The sequence below is a fragment of the Gopherus flavomarginatus genome, chromosome 4 (genome assembly GCF_025201925.1).
Source record: "Gopherus flavomarginatus isolate rGopFla2 chromosome 4, rGopFla2.mat.asm, whole genome shotgun sequence".
Classification (NCBI taxonomy): domain Eukaryota; kingdom Metazoa; phylum Chordata; order Testudines; family Testudinidae; genus Gopherus; species Gopherus flavomarginatus.
In genome coordinates this window covers 131,305,964-131,325,557 of record NC_066620.1, presented here as the reverse complement: position 1 = coordinate 131,325,557, position 19,594 = coordinate 131,305,964, and the positions used below count along the sequence as shown (strand labels likewise).

At 46.0% G+C, this 19,594-nt stretch overlaps 1 protein-coding gene across 1 annotated transcript in view; it reads right to left on the bottom strand.

Annotated features, from left to right (window-relative positions):
* REV3L (REV3 like, DNA directed polymerase zeta catalytic subunit) overlaps positions 1-19,594 on the bottom strand; it is a 239,894-nt gene that overhangs the window by 120,095 nt on the left and 100,205 nt on the right. The window contains exon 2 of the mRNA XM_050949377.1: positions 3,405-3,594. Within this exon, the coding sequence (XP_050805334.1) occupies positions 3,405-3,594 (190 nt within the window). The remainder of the gene's footprint in view (positions 1-3,404; positions 3,595-19,594) is intronic.

Sequence of the window (19,594 nt, the reverse complement as noted above, 5' to 3'; positions counted from 1 at the left end):
CAGTGCCGGTATTGGTGCCAAAGCTATTGCCTCATCTGGGGACAAGGAGTCGTCGTCTTTGGGCAGTGAGAAGAGTCATTCAATTCTGAATTTCCTTCCTCTTTGTATCCTGGTAACTGAGATTTTGCTAGCAAAGCCATAGAGAGAAGGAGACCTCCTTCTCTTCTGAGATGGTGGGGACCACATCCTAGAGGCCCGGGAAGGTAGGCCTCAATAACTCCAGTAGTGTCACTATGGCATTCTGTATGGTTATGGAGGACTGGTGAATTGTTGGATAGATCAATACTAGTCCTGGTGTACCTATGGTTGAGGTCTGTAGAGATATTCCAGCAAAAAGGTATGTCCTGGGGACGGTGAAGAGGACTCCACCTGAATCATGGGTGGCACCAATTGGTAAAGCTCTATCAGTACCGAGGACTGTGTCAATGCTGCTGCATATCTCGGTACCTAACACTCCTCCATAGCACTCTGAGTCTGTGTTGTTGGTGATGGAGTCAAAATTACTGGGAGGTACTTCCAGTACCAGAAGAGCCTGCTGTGCAGCAGTCTGCTCCTTTCTACTCATCTCCATGTCATACTTAGACATACCAACTTGTCTCCCAAAGTTTTTCTGTATCTCTCTTTATAGGAGGACACAGAGCTCCTTGTTGAGCTCCTTCCCCCATACTAGATCCAACACTAACTCTCATAGATTGTTCCTGCAGATGGAATTTCAGCCTCACATCCCTCTGGGATGTCAGACTCTCCCAAGCAGAATATGTTCTGTGCCTGTCTTTCAGTGGGATCAGTCCACTGCAGGACAGACAAGGTTTTCCCGTGGGTTTTTAAATTTCTGTACTGGGGGAGGATTTTTGTACAGAAGGGTCTGCAAGCAACTTTTGGCTTGACAAGTAAATAAAAGAATGAAAGTCAATCTGAAATATCTCAAAAGATTTTAAGAAGGTTTCTTGAGAAGTTTAGTCCGAGCTAAAGTCCAGTGGGTCAGACACTAGCTAGGTTCCATCTCACCACAGGTAGTAAAAGGGAACTGAGTGTGGGTTGTGGCTACCCAGTCCTTTATGTCCTTTTATGTGAACACAAAGAGACACAGGATACATGCATGGCCCCAATGGACATCACTACTCAAAAAATCTGGCCTCAGGCACATGACGTGCATCCACTCCCTAGAATGAGATCCACAATAACACATATTCAAAGAACTAGTGGATTGTTCTTCATTTCAGATAGGCAATCAGTAGTGCTCAAAGATTATCCTTCCTTTAACTCTGATTCTGCCTGCTTGTCTCTTCCACATTTTGAAACTTAGGCAGTAAATATTTATCTTAATTGTCCTTCCTACAGCAAGGAAGGCATGCAAGAACATCTGCAGGGCTTAGATTTGAGAAGGTAAAATTACAAAGCTCTCAGCACCTAAAACATCTACCATTTGCTGTAACTTCAAGTCAGGTTCTGAATGCAAAAGAGCTGCCAAGCTGCTGAAGAGAGAGACATGGGATCTGTTACTCTATCCCTGCAGCTTTATGGCTGTGTTGCAGGATGGAGGAGGAGGAGGATGAAGACAGAAGGGTTGTCTTCACTAGGTTACTCTGCTTAGTTTTCAATTTTGGTTCCTCCTCTCCAGTGAATAGCTCCAGTGCTTCTCTTCTTCTGCTAATCATATCTTTTACAAGAAACCAGAGATAGGAAAGGATCAGATTAATAGTTTCACTGCTGCTCAAGTTTCTCACAGCAACAGTGGAAGCCAATAATACAGTGATCAGATTTAGTTCTGCTGCAGCCTATATAAACTCCAAGCAGTAACATAGGCACTGTCTGCAGTCTTCAGAAGGAACCATTGCAATGGTTCACTCTGGCAAGGTTATCTTGATAAGTATAATTGCTATGAACTAGGGATTGCCAAAAGTGCACCCTACTGGCTGGTTAGGTCAGTGTTGAACATTTTTAAAAATGTCACCCTTTTTTCTAGATGGAAACAGATTTTGCATGAATTGTTTTGTATAATCACGTATGTTCATCCAGAAAAGCTTCTTGCTCATCATGGATGAATAAATTTTTCAATCCCCGGTTATGCGAGTCAAATAAGTAGTGAATAAGAGAATCCTTAAGTGTTAACATCTGGTAATAATAATCCTAACAATTCTTGGAACAGCAAAAACGTGTACTAAATAAGAAGTAAGCAAACAAACAGTGTTGTCCTGGGCCTTATGTGCATGTCCCAGGGACCTGTTTCAAGGCTTGGACCATACAGAGTGTCTGGTGACCAAGCATCACAAGATAATAGAGTGATATTTCCTATAAGAGGGAGCCTGTGCAGTCTGAGGGGGAGAAACCTGCAGGATTGCCCCTGCAAGAGACACATTGTCAGAGGGGATGTGGGAAGGGGCTCTCCATACCAACCGGGTGGAAAGGCCTGGCTGTAGCAACCTGACATAAAGGACAAAACAACAACAACAACAACAAAAAACAGAGTCCTGAATGGACACAAACTTGTATCTGCATCCGATCTGCTATCCGCAAACATGCTCTGCAGATATCCAGATTTGCAGGGCTCTAGATATAAAATTTGGATCTGCATCCATCCATGATCCACAAACACGGTCAACAGATAAAACGTAGATATCTGCAGATTTGCAGGGCTCAACAAAAAAGCAGGAGACCTAAGAGGAAGAGGCTTTCTTCAGGAAACACCAAGTAGCAGAACCTAAGTTTTGGTAAGAAACTACAGAAACCAGCAAGTGGTTGAAGGAACTGTAGAGTTTGGAAAATACTGGCTTTTATTTACAGTAGAACCTTAGAGTTACGAACATCAGAGTTATGAACTGACTAGTCAACCACACACCTCATTTGGAACCGAAAGTACGCAGTCATGCAGCAGCAGAGATTTTAAAAAAGCAAATACAGTACAATACTGTGTTAAACAAACTATTAAATAATAGAGAACATTTTAATTTTTTTTGACAAGGTAAGGAAACTTTCTGTGCTTGTTTCATTTAAATTAAGATGGTTAAAGGCAGCAAATACAGTACTGTACTGTGTTAAACATAAGTACTAAAAAATAAAGGGAAAGCAGCTGTATTTAGTCCATGTTCAGTGGTAAATTTTTGGAAGAACCATAACATTTTCTTCAGTTATGAACCTTTTAGAGTTACAAATAACTTCCATTCCTCAGGTGTTGTAACTAAGAGGTTCTACTGTATGTTGACATTAAATTGTTATTTTACTACAGTTATGTTATTTTAATAAACCAGACCCCAAGAAGGGGTGGTGTTAGATGCATATAAGCATGTGTAGTTACTGGTGAGTTCAAGGACAAACTGAGGCAGTGGACCTCCCAATGCCAAACAGGTATGCTGATCCATCTATACAAACAAAACTAACAATAACATAATGTAAGTTATACTTACATTCCAGATACTAATGACACTTTGAACACATGTTGAACAGTAGAAGATGGATTGCCTAAAGCCACATTGAGTGCTCGGTCAATGCTGAATGCCACCTGACGAAGATAGCGTTCTGACTGCTTCCCATAACCATCATATGGCACATAGAGATAAGGAAAGATACCATGTAAATGGAGACACGTTTTCTGACCTAGAAAACAAAAAGAAAGTCAAGCTTAGCAGCTTTTTCATGTAATAACAGATGTAAAAATATTCTGTACAGTCATCCAACTAACATGAATAGAAAATCCACATACTTGGGTTACTAGGTGTCCCAAGTGGAACCAAAGCTATAATGCAATGTAAGTTAGGATACGCAGCTTCTGCCTGCTTGATAATAAATAAACGGGGTACCTTCTGCTTAAAAAAATAACTTACCAAGTGTAAACAGGGTGGCTTTTTAAAAAATATTCAACTATCAATTGAACATTGCCCTCTACAGTATTGTTCAGCAAGGTAAGCCTTCTCAAACGAAGAAGAGAGGCACAAAAAGGCCCAGGGAAAATAAAATAATATTATCTCTTGAGGAATTATTTTTCCAGGAAGGACTCAAGAAAGCTAAAAATAAATTATCTTATTGACTCTCTCTAAACTTGGTATTTAATTTTTTCCAAAACTACTAAAAAATATTCTATTGCATTTGATGCAGGGAAAAAAGACAGCAATACAACCATAAGATGATAAAATCCTATATACATTTCACAATATTAAACAATTAACAAAAGAAAATCAATCATGGTACTGCCAGTAACATGGGGAATGTATTTCCACTGACATATTTTCACACACATCAAAAATCAATCAAAAACTCTATTTAAATACTCCAGATTTGTGTTCCAAAAATAAGCCCCAGGAAAAGGGACCACAGGGGAGTTGTACCAGAACACAGCCCCTATGCTCCTCTCCCAGCACCCTGAGTTACCCCCGGGTTGCATACAGCCCCCAGTACCTCTCTCCCTGCACCCTGAGCTACCCCCCTGCCTGCACACAGCCTCAGCTACACTCCTCCGTGCACCCTCAGCTACCATCCTAACTGTGCACAGCCCCTAGCTACCCGCTCCCTGCACCCTCAGCTACCCCCTGCCTGCACACAGCCCCAGATACCCCCGTGCATCCTCAGCTACCATCCTGATTGTGCACAGCCCCTAACTACCACCTCCCTGCACCCTAAGCTGTTTTCAAACTTTTTGAGCTAAGTCCTCCACCTCTGAGTTATAATTTTTGGTTGCACGCCCCCGCCCCCCAACCCAGACAGGCTGGGTGGCCTGCTGAGGTGAGTCGGGGATGAAAGTGCTGCTCCCTCCCTGCACCCTGCCATGCAGAGATGGCTTGAGCCCTACTGGCCCCTGCCCCCCCAACAGAAATCAAACTACACCTATGCTCACGGCCCCTGCCTCGAGGTTCCCCCCCGGCAGGCCCTAGAGTTTTTATAGCATGCCGAGGTAGGTAGGTAGGCCTCACAGAGAAAAAGGTTGAGAACCCCTGCTATAAATGGCTCTACTTTTGGTAACAGGCTGTTATGTCCTATTCCAAAAGGAATTAGCTGTAACAACTCAGAGATATTACCTAACACTGCCTTTCTTAAGTATGTTGTGTCAGGGAAGATATCTTAGGAAATGAAAGAAAGTTTAAGAAGAGAGAGACTATCATATAGGGACAGGACAACAGTGATTTGCATCCTCCATTATGCAATGTTTCATCTTGAACAAACAGTGCACCACACTTCCACAGGACTACAACTTGCAATTACAGCTAGCACACCTTTATTTTTAATACATAACTTGCTCATATTTATTTCTAAATGAATAGAAGGAATTACTGTTTTTATTCAGTAAGTGGCAAATCTTTCTAATCTGCTTTATTCCTTCTTCAAATAAGTCATGTGTTGCAACTGCTGCCTGCTAACATCACTAGTCTGGCTACTGCAAGCAGAAAATGTTTCAAGAATTCAGGCAGTTAACTAGTCACTTTCAATAAGCTACGACCACTTCATTGTTAGTCCGTGCATTTACATTATTTTGATGTTTCATTTAAACTACAATAGAATATGATCTACATGAAATAAGGTAGTACTGGAGGTAAGGTATGCCCAATTTACCTGATACATAACTAACTGCTGCTTAATGTAAGTGTGAATGGTGCTGGTGAGGCAGGGGAGAGAGACAGTGAAGAAAGGAAGCCATCCAAGTTAAAAATGACAAGGGCAAATATTTACTTGTGCTGACAACAGATCTCTACTTCTCCACAGTGGAATACTACTATAACATGAGCATAGCAGATCTCTGCCAGTGTACCTCGATGCTGTTTTGGAGGTATCACTTCTATGGTAAGAAGTAAATTCAGTCTCTGCTAATAAAGATTTAAATTAAGGCCAAGTGTGATGTCAACTTTGAAGTGTAGCTGTACATTCATTAAGAAATGGATGTAAACCAATTATTTGTTTCACATTCTTCACAGCAGCCATCAGATAACAACTCTGGGAAACTAATGAATTGTGATGGATTTGAATCTATGATCTTCAGGTGAAAAACTCTTAAACCGCCTAATGATTTTTTTTTTGTAATTTACATTAACATGATTAGTTCCACTGTTCAGGAATTGTTTTTATGCTGTCAACACATTTATTAAATCAAAGCAAATACAATACAGAACAGATTAAGTTACATAATGAAGAACGTCAGCTATATACAGACGTATTCAGGGACCACATTCTGCTGTTACATTGGTATAACCCTGAGGATCTCCTTTGAAGCAATGGAGCAAAATTGCAACTCTGAGCAGAATTTTGCACACTACTTATGTATGAAGTGCCTAGATACCACTGTGATTCGTATGCAAAGTACTCAGATGTAAGATGTTCTACCACAGGACTACAGCAAGATAATATTCAAAAGAAATAAGTAAAACCAACATGTATTTTATTAGTATTACAATGAAAGGTCTCAATCCCTGGCTCTGGTCAAGATGTGTTCAGAGTACATGAGGCAGTGGGGGCAACGCTACTGATCTTTAGGAATGCCAGGAGCCAGTTTGGCCCTCAGCTTAATTATTATTTATATCATTGTAGTGCCTAGGAGCCCTAAGTCATGGACCCGGACTCCATTGTGCTATATGCTCCCCGCCCCAAACAGCTTACAACCTAAACTCATTGCTCCAGCTTTTCCACTGGTCAGCAAATAAGCACCTGGGGAACTCGTTCCATCAACTGAGAAATGCCTCCTGCAGTCACATCCTTGATATACCCTGTACATGGCAGTTTCCCCATGCTGGGATACTTTCTTGACTTCACAGATTGGTGTAGAGATTTTGTTTAATATTTTCAACTATATTTAATTCTGCCCACCCTGGGAAACTGTTTGAACATCTTAAAAAAAAGGTGTGTTTAACTTCTGATTCATGTATAACGTGCTGATTATTAGTAGTACCACCACAGCAGTGGAAATAAAACATAGTGAATCTTTTAAGTGGAAAAACTCACTGCTCTCCATATTGGGGTAGAGGTAATTATTAACAGGATGTACACAACTGGGGATGCTGCTCATCTATGTGGTTGTAGCTGACCTAGGTTTTAGAAAATGGTAAAATACATGAGATTCTTTTCACTTGATAGGCTAGATCTGCTAAAGCTCTCTGACAACATTACTGAACATTTTTGCTCCATAAAAGTTATATGTTTTCTAAATGAAGAAAATGTAGTGTTGATGTAATATACCTATGACTTCTGAAAGGCATTTGACTTGATAATGCACATTTTGATTAAAAACAACAAAAAATTGACATGACACAGACAAAATGGATTGAAAACTGGCTAACTGACATGTCTTAATGTTAATGGGGAATCATCACTGAGTGTGGTTCTGATGGGGCCCTGCAAGGATTGGCTCTTGGCCCTTACATTCTTTGAGATCATCAGTGTCCTGGAAGAAAACAAACACAATCTAGGAGATAACAAAGGTATAACAAGAATCAATGGCTGGAAGTTGAAGATATTCAATTTAGACTAGAAATATGGCATAAAGTTTTAAAACAGTGAAGGTAATTAACCATTGGAAAATGGTTACCTACCTTTTGTACTGTTGTTCTTTGAGATGTGTTGCTCATGTCATTCCAAGTAGGTGTGTGCGCACAATGTGCATAGTCACCAGAAGGTTTTTCTCCTAGCGGTATCCGTCGGGTCGGCTCTGGAGCTCCCGGAAATCGCACCTCCATGGCGGTCTATATAGGTCCCTGCCAACCCACCGCCTCTTCAGTTCCTTCTTGCCAGATACTCTGAGGGAGGGGAAGCAGGTGGCTCTTGGAATGGACATGAGCAACATATCTCAAAGAACAACAGTTACAAAAGGTAGGTAACGTTTTTTTCTTCTTCGAGTGATTGCTCATGTCACTTCCAAGTAAATGACTCCAAAGTAGTCCCCAGGAGGAAGGGTCAGAGTTCACCAAGTCGTAGCCTGCCAAATGCAGCATTGTCTCTAGCCTGCTGTGTGATGGCATAGTGTGACATAAAGATGCAAATAGACGACCACGTCACCACCCTGCAGATATCCTGAATAGGCACTTGGGCCAGGAACGCTGCAGACAAAGCTCGCACTCTTATGGAGTGCACAGTTAATGCTGGGGCCGGTATCTTTGCTAGGTTGTAGCATTCCCTGATACAGGCTGTTACCCATGAAGAGATTCTTTGGGACAACACCAGGAGCCCCTTCATCTGCTCAGCCATTGCAATAAAGAGCTGTGTCAATTTCTAAGATGGCTTTGTCTGCTTGATATAAAAATCTAAGTCATCTGACATGCAGGGAATCGAGCACTCATTCCCAGTTATTAGCATGTGGCTTAGGGAAGAACACTGGAAGAAAAATGTCCTGACTTGCGTTAAATTGCGAAACCACCTTTGGGAAGAAAACTGAGTGAGGCCACAACTGCACCTTGTCTTTATAAAACACAGTGTAAAGTGGCTCGGACATCAGGGCCTTGAGCTCAGACACCCTCCTGGCTGACATTATAGCCACTAGGCATGCCACGTTCCAAGAAAAGTAAAGGAGACAGCATGTTGCTAGAGGCTCGAATGGAGCACCAGGCTTGCGGGTTGAGCCACCAGTGGAGAGACTCGAGGACCTGAGGAGTGAGTGTGACCAGTCTGTCTAGGTGGTCTCGGTTTGGCCGGTATACCCAGACTAGCCAAACCTAAAGGGGACGGAACCGTCGATCTGGCATGCTGTACCACATACGGGCAAGCAGCCGTATGCCTGAGTAGTCTCAGGCAATTCCTCACCGTAATGGTGGGAAATCTTCTGAGATCCTCTCTGATGGCGCTCATGGCGAGGAAGCAAGATTCCGGGAGGAATGCTCTGGCCTGACTGGAGTCCAGAAGGGCTCTGATGAATTCTATCCTTTGCGTGGGGGTTCTAGTTGAATTTGCCATGTTCAGAATGAGGCCGAGCCTGTGGAACGTCATCCGCTTCAGGTTCACGTGGTCCTCCACCTGGCCCAGGAGTAGCCCTTGATTAGCCAGTTATCTAGGTACAGAAATACTTGTACTTGTCACTTGTGTAGGAAGGCTGCCCTGCCTGCCATGCACTTTGTGAACACCTGAGGGGCTGCTGAGAGGCCGAAGGAGTACCATGAACTGATAGTGGGTATTGCTGACCACGAATCGAAGGAACCATCTGTGGAACGGCATTATGGACACATGAAAGTACACGTTCTTCAAGTCGAGGGCAGCGTACCACTCCCCTAGATCCAGGGAGAGAATGATGGAAGCCAGGGAGACCATGCAAAACTTTAACTTCTTCATCAATCTGTTTAGGTTTTGTAGGTCTAAAATAGGCCTGAGCCCACCCTTGGCCTTGGTGATTAGGAGATAACAGGAGTAGAACCCCTTGCTCCTGAACTCCAGAGGCACCTCCTCTACCACCCCAAGCTGTAGGAACTAACTAGAAGATGCTTGTAAGAGGGATGGGGAGGGAGGGTGGGAATGCAGAAGGAAACAGAATTGGAGAGAATATCCCCATTCTACCATGCTCAAGACCCATCAATCTGAGGTTATTTGAGCCCAGGCACGGTAGAAATGGAATAGATGATTCACAAAGGGAAGAAAAGGATCCGGGATTTGATCTGGTGCGTCACCCCTGGGTGCCCCTCCAAAAGTTAGGCTTAGAGGCTGAGAACTCCTTTGCTGCACCCTGGTCCTGACCAGAGGACTGAGAGGGCCGCCTTCTCTTACTCCTGCGCCGCTTGCTCGGGGGGTGCGGGAGGGGAAGGTGGCATATGCAGCTGCAGGGACTTAAGGGTTGCCTACGAGTCCTTCAGGTTGTGGAGCCTACTGTCTGTCTGCTCTGAAAAGAGTCCTGAACAGTCAAAAGGCAAGTCCTGGACGGTGTTTTGGACTTCAGCCGGAAGTACCAAGACTTGAAGCCATGAGCTGTGTCCACCGAGTCCAGGGAGGCTTGTAAGGAGGCCTTCGAGACTACTTTGCCCTCCTCCAGATCAGCCGCAAATTCAGAGTGGGAGTCTGCCCGTAGCAATTCCTGGAACTTGGACAATGTGTTCCAGGACAATGTGTAGCAATAGCAGATCAGGACTGCCTGCTGGTTGGCTAGGCAAAGCTGGAGGCCCCCGGTAGAATACACCTTTCTACCGAAGAGATCCAGCTTCTTCGGCTCTTTAGACTTAGAAGTCGGCCCCGGCTATTCCTATCTCTCTTTCTGGTTGGCCGTATCCACCACCAGAATACCCACTTGAGGATGGGTAAACAGATTCTCATACCCCTTGGATGGCACAAAACATTTCCACTCTACCACTTTCACTGTGACGGGGGGAAAGAGAGGTGAGTGTTTGCCATAGCACCTTAGTGGTGTTCTGGATAGCTTTAATGAGGGGCAAAGCCACACTCAAAGGGCCTTCAGGGACCAGAATGTCCACCATAGGGTCCGTCTCTTCTGAGACCTCCTCCACCTGCACATAGGGGTTTTGAGCCACCCTTCTGAGCAGCTCCTGGTGTGTACTACTATCCATGGCAGGCAGTGTGGTGGAAGTGCCCTGCACCGCTTCAACTGGGGAGGATGAGGATGATGTTGGCGAGGGCAACAGGTCTTCCTGCCCCTCTGGTTCGCAGGAATCCCCCTGTGTCAAGACACCTTGTGCGGTGCCAGGGGTGGTGCTGGTTCCCAGGTCCATGCCCACCTCAGTACCAGTCTTGGTGCAGGGACCCACATCGGTCTCAGTGCCAACCTGCGTGCCCATCTCCTGCCCCCATGGAGGTTTCCTGACCCACCAAACTCACTGATGGAGAGACCTGCGCCTCCAAAAGGGATCTGGACCCTGGCCCTTGGGCTTGGTAGTAAGCCCATAATGTCCAGAAAGGCCATTGTGCCGGCGCCTGCCATTGTGGAGGCCAGGACATCACGAGTAGAAGTTGCCCTTCTTCCTGCTTTGGGCGCTGCTGGGAATGGTGCCAGTTCTGCTTAGAGCCGTATGACTCTGCCTCTGAGTTCCTTGAGTAGTTCAACCTCAGCACCCAGGGCAGTGCAGACGAAGACGGTGCGGGGAGCGGTACCGAGGCAAAGGAGGGCAGTGCCGTATTGTCGGCTTGCCTCTTGAGGACACCCAGTACAGGGGACTGTGCCATCATTGCGATAAGGTCCCTAGCCTAGGTGTCCGGTGTGGAAGGGAGGTCTATGTCCTCCTCCAGACACTCCCACCCTGGGGAGTCGACAAGAACCTGACTCGACGTACCTACCCATGAGGCCAGAGTCAATGGTGCCAGCAGAGTCATAGCCAGAACAGGGTGTCCTGATGTGGGACACACCCCGCTGGTGCCTGCTCACTCCACTACTTTAGTGGGAGACCTCCCTCTATCCGTCATCTTCTTGTGGAGCACTGGTGAATGGGAGCAGTGCTGGGCACTCGCATCAGAAGAGGTCTTCGGCACTGGGGAATGGCAGTGCCAAGGGTTCCTGGAGCCAGAGTCCTTTTTCGATGGGAAGTGCTGGGTTTGGGGTTGGACGCCACCTTGGAATGAAGGGTTGATTCCATAAGGAACAGTTTCAGGCTAAAGTCCCTCTTTTTTGGTCCTTGGTCTCAAGCCTCTGCAGATCTTGCATTTATGTTTTGGTGTGCCTCTCCCAGATGCTTCAGACAGGAGTCATGTGAGTATCCCTTTGGCATAGGCTTCAGACAGGACCTGCATGGCTTGAAACTCTGAGACCAAAACATGCTCTGGTTCCCGGGAGGGGAAACGTGATGTGTGCGGGGGCAGAGGAAGACCTCCAACTGAAACTTATCTAAACTAACTATACTATTTACACTACAGTAATTATAAAAGATTTTAACTATTGTGACAAAGTTCCTCCTCTACCTTGGTGGGTCCTGCACTTATTGGCAGATTTGCTCACGTCAGAGATCTTCCCCACACTCTGGGTCAACTCCTCCTGTGTCCGATCAGGAGTTGGGAGGTTTGGGGGGAACCTGGGCCCGCTCTCTACTCCAGTTTCCAGCCCAGGGCCCTATGGATTGCATGTATAGTGCCTCTTGTAACAGCTGCATAACAGCTACAACTCCCTGGGCTACTTCCCCATGACCTCCTCCAAACACCTTCTTTATCCTCACCCAGGGCTGGCTTTAGCAAGTGCAGAGCCCAATTCGAACAGTTTCGACGGGGCCCTGGCAGGGATGACTTAAAAAAACAAAAAAAACCCTCTCATTTCTTCCATGTATTATTTACTTTCCATGACTGTATACATAATAACAAAATTATATATTACATACATTACATCATATTGTATATGGCTCTTTTCTTACTCCCACTTGGGTACTTTCAACCAATATCTCTTTATCTCTTGCCCATATTGATAGAAGTCACCACATTCTAAAAGAATATTAATTATAGATTTTCACTTTCATATTAGGAAAATAATTTATCTTTCGATAGTTGTACAACTGATTTTCTTCAATAACGTTTATTTTATGCCCCTTCCTTCCCCCCAGCACCGCCCGCCTCGCAGAAACAAACCCTCCTTCCTCAGCGCCACCCTGTCAAAACAGCTGTGGGCCAAAGAGGAAGGTTGGGGGGGGCGGGGGAGAGAAACGGTACACACAGACAAAAAGTAGTATTCCATTCTATTCATCTGAAGAAGTGGGCTGTAGCCCATGAAAGCTTATGTTGAAATAAATTTTTTAGTCTCTAAGGTGCCATAATTACTCCTGTTCTTTTTGCAGATTCAGACTAATACGGCTGCTACTCGGAAACCTGGCAAACACAGGGTGACCAGATCACAGCAGTAAAATAGGACTCGCTCCCTCCCCGCTCGGCCCCACCATCGCACTCCTCTTCACCCCCTAGTCCCCCGCTGACTTGCTGCGTTCCACCTAGTCAGTCCCCCACCCACCACTCGCCTCCTTTCACTTTCTCTCTCCCCTGCCAGAAACCCCCATGCCTGCCCCTAGAACCACTGCTGGCTCACTGCTTGCCTCTCTGCCCACCTGCCGCTTGCCCATCCGCTCACCCCTGACTTGCCGCTGCACCGCCTCCACCTCCCCCGAGTATATAGCCTCATTCAGAGACCCAGGGGTCACTATATTACTGCAAAAGCAGCAAAGAATCCTGTGGCACCAAAACATCTGTTAGTCTATAAGGTGCCACAGGATTCTTTGCTGCTTTTACAGATCCAGACTAACATGGCTACCCCTCTGATATATTACTGCACACAGCAGTCAATGCAGTTGTAGATAAATCTCTGCATTATGCATTTTTGTATAACTTTTACATGACTTTGTACTGAACCTTGGTAATATGTTATAGTGGGCCCCTAAGGTATTATATAAGGTAAAAGAAAAATGCCTTTTTGCTGGAAGTAGAATAAGATCTTTCCTCCACTTTGTAATCAATTGCCCTATTGAATGAATGAGGAAGGTGTGGAAGGCAGGCACCTCCAGACAGCTGCAACCCTTGGAGAGGGGCTGGGAGCCAGACCAAGAAGCTTTGCCCAGGGCTGAGCGGGACGGAATTTGGGTGCTGGGTGCAGGCTCCGGGCTGGGGCACGGGGTGGGGTGTGGGAAGGGTGGAGGAGTGCAGGCTCTGGGAGGGAGTGTGGAGGGGTGGGTGCAGGCTTTGGGACAGAGTTTGGGGGCTGGAGGGGGGTGCTGGGGGCAAGGGACTGCCATGTGGCTTCCTTCCTCCTCTGATGCCCCTCACCATAGCCTCAGTGGGGGATGGAGCTGCCCCTTCCTCAGTGTTTGCAGGAGTGGTAGCTGGGGGGAAACCCAGTCAAACTCTGGTTTTACTCTTTTGCTGATGGGTCACGTTAAACCCCTTACAAACTCCTTCCCGCCTCTCTCACTCCCCTTTTCTACTGGGCTTGTTTGATCTTTTCGGTGGAGCCAGATGAAAACCACAAACTCCAGTGAGAGCAACAGGCTGGAAGACTAGACTGAACCCACCACCCAGCCTAGTCCATCCCAGAGCCCAGGACTGAGGGCAATGTCCCCTCACCTCCAGGCCACTTGCTTCCACTCCTGGCCTCTCCCGGCGCTGCCAGTGATTCTGTGTGGCTGCATCGGGTGGGATTTCAAGCGGACCCCCCCAACCTCCCGCTAAATTCACCCCTGTTTTGCGACCACTCTGCACCAAGAGCACCTTCCTTCCCTGCCCTAGAGCTGCTGGATGGCTAGAAAGCTGAGCTGGGCACTTGATTGATCTAGAATATTATCATGCCCCTCCTCAAAAAAACCTTAATATCCACACAGCTTTGGGGGGGGCTATTCACCCCCCCAAGCCGGTCTATTTTATTGTTGCAGGGCAAATGAAGGAGCCATAGTTTAATGGAAATATTCAGCCCCTACAGCGGTCTTGCAGCAGGGAAAGCAGAGTTGATGGGAAGGGAACTGGTTTGGATAGGAGCCCTAGTCCCCTTCCTTTGCAAAATAATTTGGAGAGGGAATCAGATCACACCGTGCCTCAGTTTCCCCTTCTGCGGTGGGGTGGAGAGGAGATAAAAGTCTCAGCCTGCCGTGCCATGTTGCAGACCTTTCACATTCTCCTCTCTTGCTGTATTTGATTTCCTCCTCCAAACCTCCCTCTCTCTCTCACCTGGAGTTCACAGCACTAAGTACCGGCTGGGGGCTTTTTTCCTGGGTTACATTACATGATCCCAACTTTAGTTTCGAAACAAATACAGGCAGGCACAAACTCACCCTCAAACAGCAACACCACAAAAACCACAAAACCAACCCAATATTACAAACCTACGGGGAATCACAGGGTCAAACACTCACCATTGGAAGCCCCAGCAGCTGCTCAGGTAGGTGAGGTCCACTGCAGAGATTCCTGTCTCCCACCAGACCAGAAGCTCCCTCGGCGTCTCCCCCAGGTGAGTGCTAGGGGGAGGGGAAGGAAGGCTGCAAAACATGTGTTCCTTGTGCCTTCTCCCCCCTCCCCCTTCCCTCTCTTGACCTGCAACACCCACACGGCTGCCTCTGCCTCAGCCGGCCAGCGTCTCTCATTGCCTAGCAGCAACAGCTGCTGCTTCCGGGAGACGCAGAACTTTGCTTCCCGGAGACAGCGAGCGCGAGGCCCCTTCAGGTGCGGGGCCCGATTCGGGGGAATCAGGCAAATCGGCCTAAAGCCGGCCCTGTCCTCACCACAGGACCTTCCTCCTGGTGTCTGATAACGCTTGTACTCCTTAGTCCTCCAGCAGCACAGCCTCTCACTCTCAGCTCCTTGTGCCTCTTGCTCCCAGCTCCTCTCACGCACTTCCTCTCCTCTGGCTCCTCCCCATCTGACTGGAGCGAGCTCCTTTTTAAACCCAGGTGCCCTGATTAGCCTGCCTTGATTGGCTGCAGGTGTTCTAATCAGCCTGTCTGCCTTAATTGGTTCTAGCAGGTTCCTGATTACTCTAGTGCAGCCCCTGCTCTGGTCATTCAGGGAACAGAAAACTACTCATCCAGTGACCAGTATATTTGCCCTCTACCAGACTCCTGTACCCCACTGGTTTGGATCTGTCACACTATTTACAGGTAACACTGAACAAAAGTCCACTAGGGGATTGCCTGCTGTTCACAAGAGAAGCTGCTTCAATGACCGTTACTGGTGGTAAGAAGGAACTGAAGAGGTGGCAGATTGGCAGGGACCTATATACACCTCCATGAAGGTGCGCCTTCAGGGAGCTCTACAGCTGACCCGACCTGTAACCACTAGGGAAAAAACCTTCCAGTGACTGTGCAAATGACATGCATACACCTACCTGGAATCGACATCAGCAAGTACTCCAAAAAGAACAATTTATTAAGGGTTGTGGTAGATTCTCCAACACTGGACATTTTGAAACGAAGGCTGGCTGTTTTTCTAGAGGATAGGGTTCTAGTTCAAATAAATTAATTTGGGGGAAGTTCTATGGCATGTGTTATGCAGGAGGTCAGACTAGATGTTCACAATGGTACCTTCTAGTCTCAGAATCTATGAAAATAAATCTAGCTTCTACAGTGTTTCATACAAAGTATCATCAAATGCACTATGTATATCCTGTGACTGATATTGCAATCTCCTGCAATCTCCTTGGAAACTCTTATTGAATAAAATTTAAGTATCTTTATTTTTCCCTTAGTGATTCAGCAAGGGAACTCACTTTCAGATTTTTGGCTCCCTCGGTGTTGACTTTCTTCAGTGGAGACCAGCATCTTTCTCCCTCCTGACCAGGGTATTTCCAGGCTGAACATTTCCCTACCTTCACTGTGTTATTCTCAGAAAAAGACATCTGCCTAAATAGGCTTTCTTGCTTTCTGTCTTCAGAGAATAATCACAGTAATAGCCAATAGTTATAAGCTACCACACTGTTCTTTCTAAGCAAGTATATTTTATTCTTAAGTTAAAAGCACTAGAGAGAAAACATTTTTAAAAATCAAATAAAACCTACTCGCATGCTAATAAGGCTAACAGACATCACACTTCTTCCCCACCATATCCACAAGGGTTCTTACTCAAAGTCAGTCCTTCCAAGCTGCCTCAAGGACTGGGGCCCTCTCTGGACCAGACATGCTATTTATTTGCTGCATCAGAACAAAGCCACTGAGTCAGCTTAAACTCAGGATATTTATTCAAAAGTCCTTTCTTTGTCTGTTGGTCGCTGGACAATCCAGACTGGGTCTCTGAACTTTCTCCTGTAACAGCAGACAAAGAATCCCCCATCTCAGGGCAACGCTTCAAAGGCTGACTCTGTAGGTGAGGGGTTGCAATCCCCTACTCCCCAGCAGTTCCTAGGAATTCCACTTCATACATGTTGTCCCAAAAAATCAATCATGTCTGGTACACTATTCAGCATCGTCTTTTGAAGTTCACATTATTTTGCAGAGATCGCATTAATCCTCATCTCACAATAGTACACAAACGTGCATTTTCAGTACAATGGACCCCAAACATATTAAACATAATTCAATAAGGTTTAACTTAATTCCATAATGTCCGCCTACGATATTGCAGAATATTGTCATATCTGTCACATAGAGTTTGAAGGACTGAGTCCTACCAGAGTCCTTGCTGAATTCAGGGGAAAGTAGACGATCTCTAGTAAGCTTCAGAGGGGTCCGTGTTAGTCTGTATCCACAAAAATGAGGAGTCCGGTGGCACCTTAAACACTAACAGATTTATTTGGGCATAAGATTTCATTGGTAAAAAAAGTGAAGAAGTGGGATTTTTACCCACAAAAGCATATGCCCAAATAAATCTGTTAGCCTTTAAGGTGCCACTGGACTCCTCGTTTTTCTAGTAAGCTCATTAGTGTGTAGGTTCTTTTATTGGTTTTAATGTTTTCTCTGTAAGGCTTTCATCTGAAGGATAACAGTGCTTGCTTAGAAAGAGCTGTGTTGTAACTCATAACAGGGCAATTATGTTGTTTAAAGCCTCTAAAGCAAGAGAGAGAGAGAGAGAGAGAGAGAAAGTGAGAAAGCGTAAAGTGCAGAGGCTGTCCTGTTTAGGAAGTCTGGCTTCCTGGGAGTAATACTGTGTAGGCAGGGAACTGTGCTGCCTGGGAAAATATCTCATTTGAGAGGGAGATGTGGCTCTCTACCCAAGAGAGGTGATGGCTGAGGGGTTTGGAACTTAGAGTGGGTGTGCTTAGCTGTTTAAACTTTCATAGTGACTCTGTTTTGTTTGCATGTACATTAGGATAACATTCATACAGGGTTAATATGTTAGTATGCACTGTTTTATTTAGCCAAACACCTAATAAGACTTTAAACAAATGAAAACAAAACCAAAATCATCATTGAAACTAGGTCCCTATAAGAATTTTAGGAAACATGTGCTTTTCAGATTCATGTAATAAATCCAGTTGATGTTTATTAGCTGTAGCCAAAATGAAAGCTGCGACCTTTAAAATGAAAATTGTTTTCATTTTAAGTCAGTTTTAGCAGGAATGGTAATGTACACAGTTTTTATAGGACTTTGACAACCATAAAAACAAAGTTTTAAAATAAAATGGAAAAACTATCTTGAATGACAACAAATTATGTTCTCCACACAGTGATGTTATTAAAATAAAATAAATAAATAAGGGTAAACTAGGCTATACTTAAAAAAAAGAAAGCGACACCATTATAAATCTAAAAATTCCCACGAGGATGTCTCCCACCAGCCCTCCCCCACTTCCTCCACCCCGCAGAGCCGCAGCATGGCCAGAAGCTGGGCAGCGCAGCTGAGCTCTGGGCTACCAAAAAGGGGAGGGAGGGGGCTGCAAGCTCTGGGGCTGCGGGGGGGGGGGGGGGGGAGGCGGCAAATGGAGCAATTTGCCCCAGGCCCTGCAGGGGCTCCTGGCCCCATGAGTATGTATCACCCCCTGACCCTCCCCCACTCACCTTAAATCAGTTTTTTATAGGGAACCAGTTGTTAAGATTTTGGCATCTCATCACTGCCTGAGGGTTCTCGGGGCTTCCAGGTGTGAAGCTGGGAGCCTGAATGCGGTCCACAGCTCCTAAGCAGCCCTGCAATTCAGACTGCCTGTGGCCAGGTTCCCCTAGTCCCACAAACTGTTAAGCCACCTGCTGTGAAAGTTTTGCAGGGTGGAGAGCTAGCTGGCCTTGGAATCTGGAAGCCCTGAGCTCCCCAACCTTGCTGTCCTGGAGCTCAGACCCTGGCAGCTACTGAATGAAATTGATATGATTCTTGTCAGTTTTTCTGCTGATGTTGTGTGGTAGGCAGTGGTGAAACTGACAAAATTATCTCAATTTCACTCAATAGGTGCCCGATTCCCAAGGGAGCACCTTTTTGTTTTGGAAACACCATGTGTTGATGCTTCAGAGGATTTTCCAAAAATTTGGTTTTGATCTGAATCTGAACAAAACCAAAATATCCAAGTTTCCCACAAACCAGAAATTCAGACTTTCAGCCAGCTCGTCCTCACTTGTGTACCACTGTATTTAGCTACACTCACTCAGAAAACATAATTTTTATTTGTAAATCATGTTACTATCTCTGATCCCACCAGTCTTGGAATGTTGAGCCATTTGCTTTTATCTGCTTTCATCAGACAAAAGAGAAGTCAGTGGTCCCCAAACTGGGGGGCACAGAGGAACATTTGGGAGGGTACATAGTGAGACCCAGGCCAGCCCCCATGGGGGGGAGGGCAGGGAAGGAGCACCCTCATCCCTGCTCCACCCTCAGCCATAGCACAGCTTCAGACCCAGCCCCACTATGCCCCCTGCCCACAGCTACAGCTCCACTCTGCCCCCAGCCCAGCTCTGGCCTCATTTCCTCTTCACACTCAGGCCATCTCCACCTCTAGTCCCAGTTTCTCCCCCATCCCCAGTTCTGCTCCCAGATCCACCTTAGCCTAAGCTCCTCAGTGAGCCAACTGTACAGAAAAGGGTGGGGTGGGAGGGGCCACAGACAGATTCCATTAATGGTAAGGAGGGGGCAACAGGAAAAGTTTGGGCACCACTGAGATAAGTAGTACTATTAAATTGCACGAAATGTTTTGGTAACGAGCACTCTGGAGCCCAAACTGGAGTGTGGTGTGTCTGCTTTTCATTGTACTGCTGGCAGATTCTAGCTCTGAAGCTGCCATTGTGGCCATAGAGGATCATATGGGGAATCCACTGGTGGAATTAAGCTGAGACAGGCTCCCAAGCCACCCCCGCTCCCTGATGCCTGTGTAAGGGGCATGCCC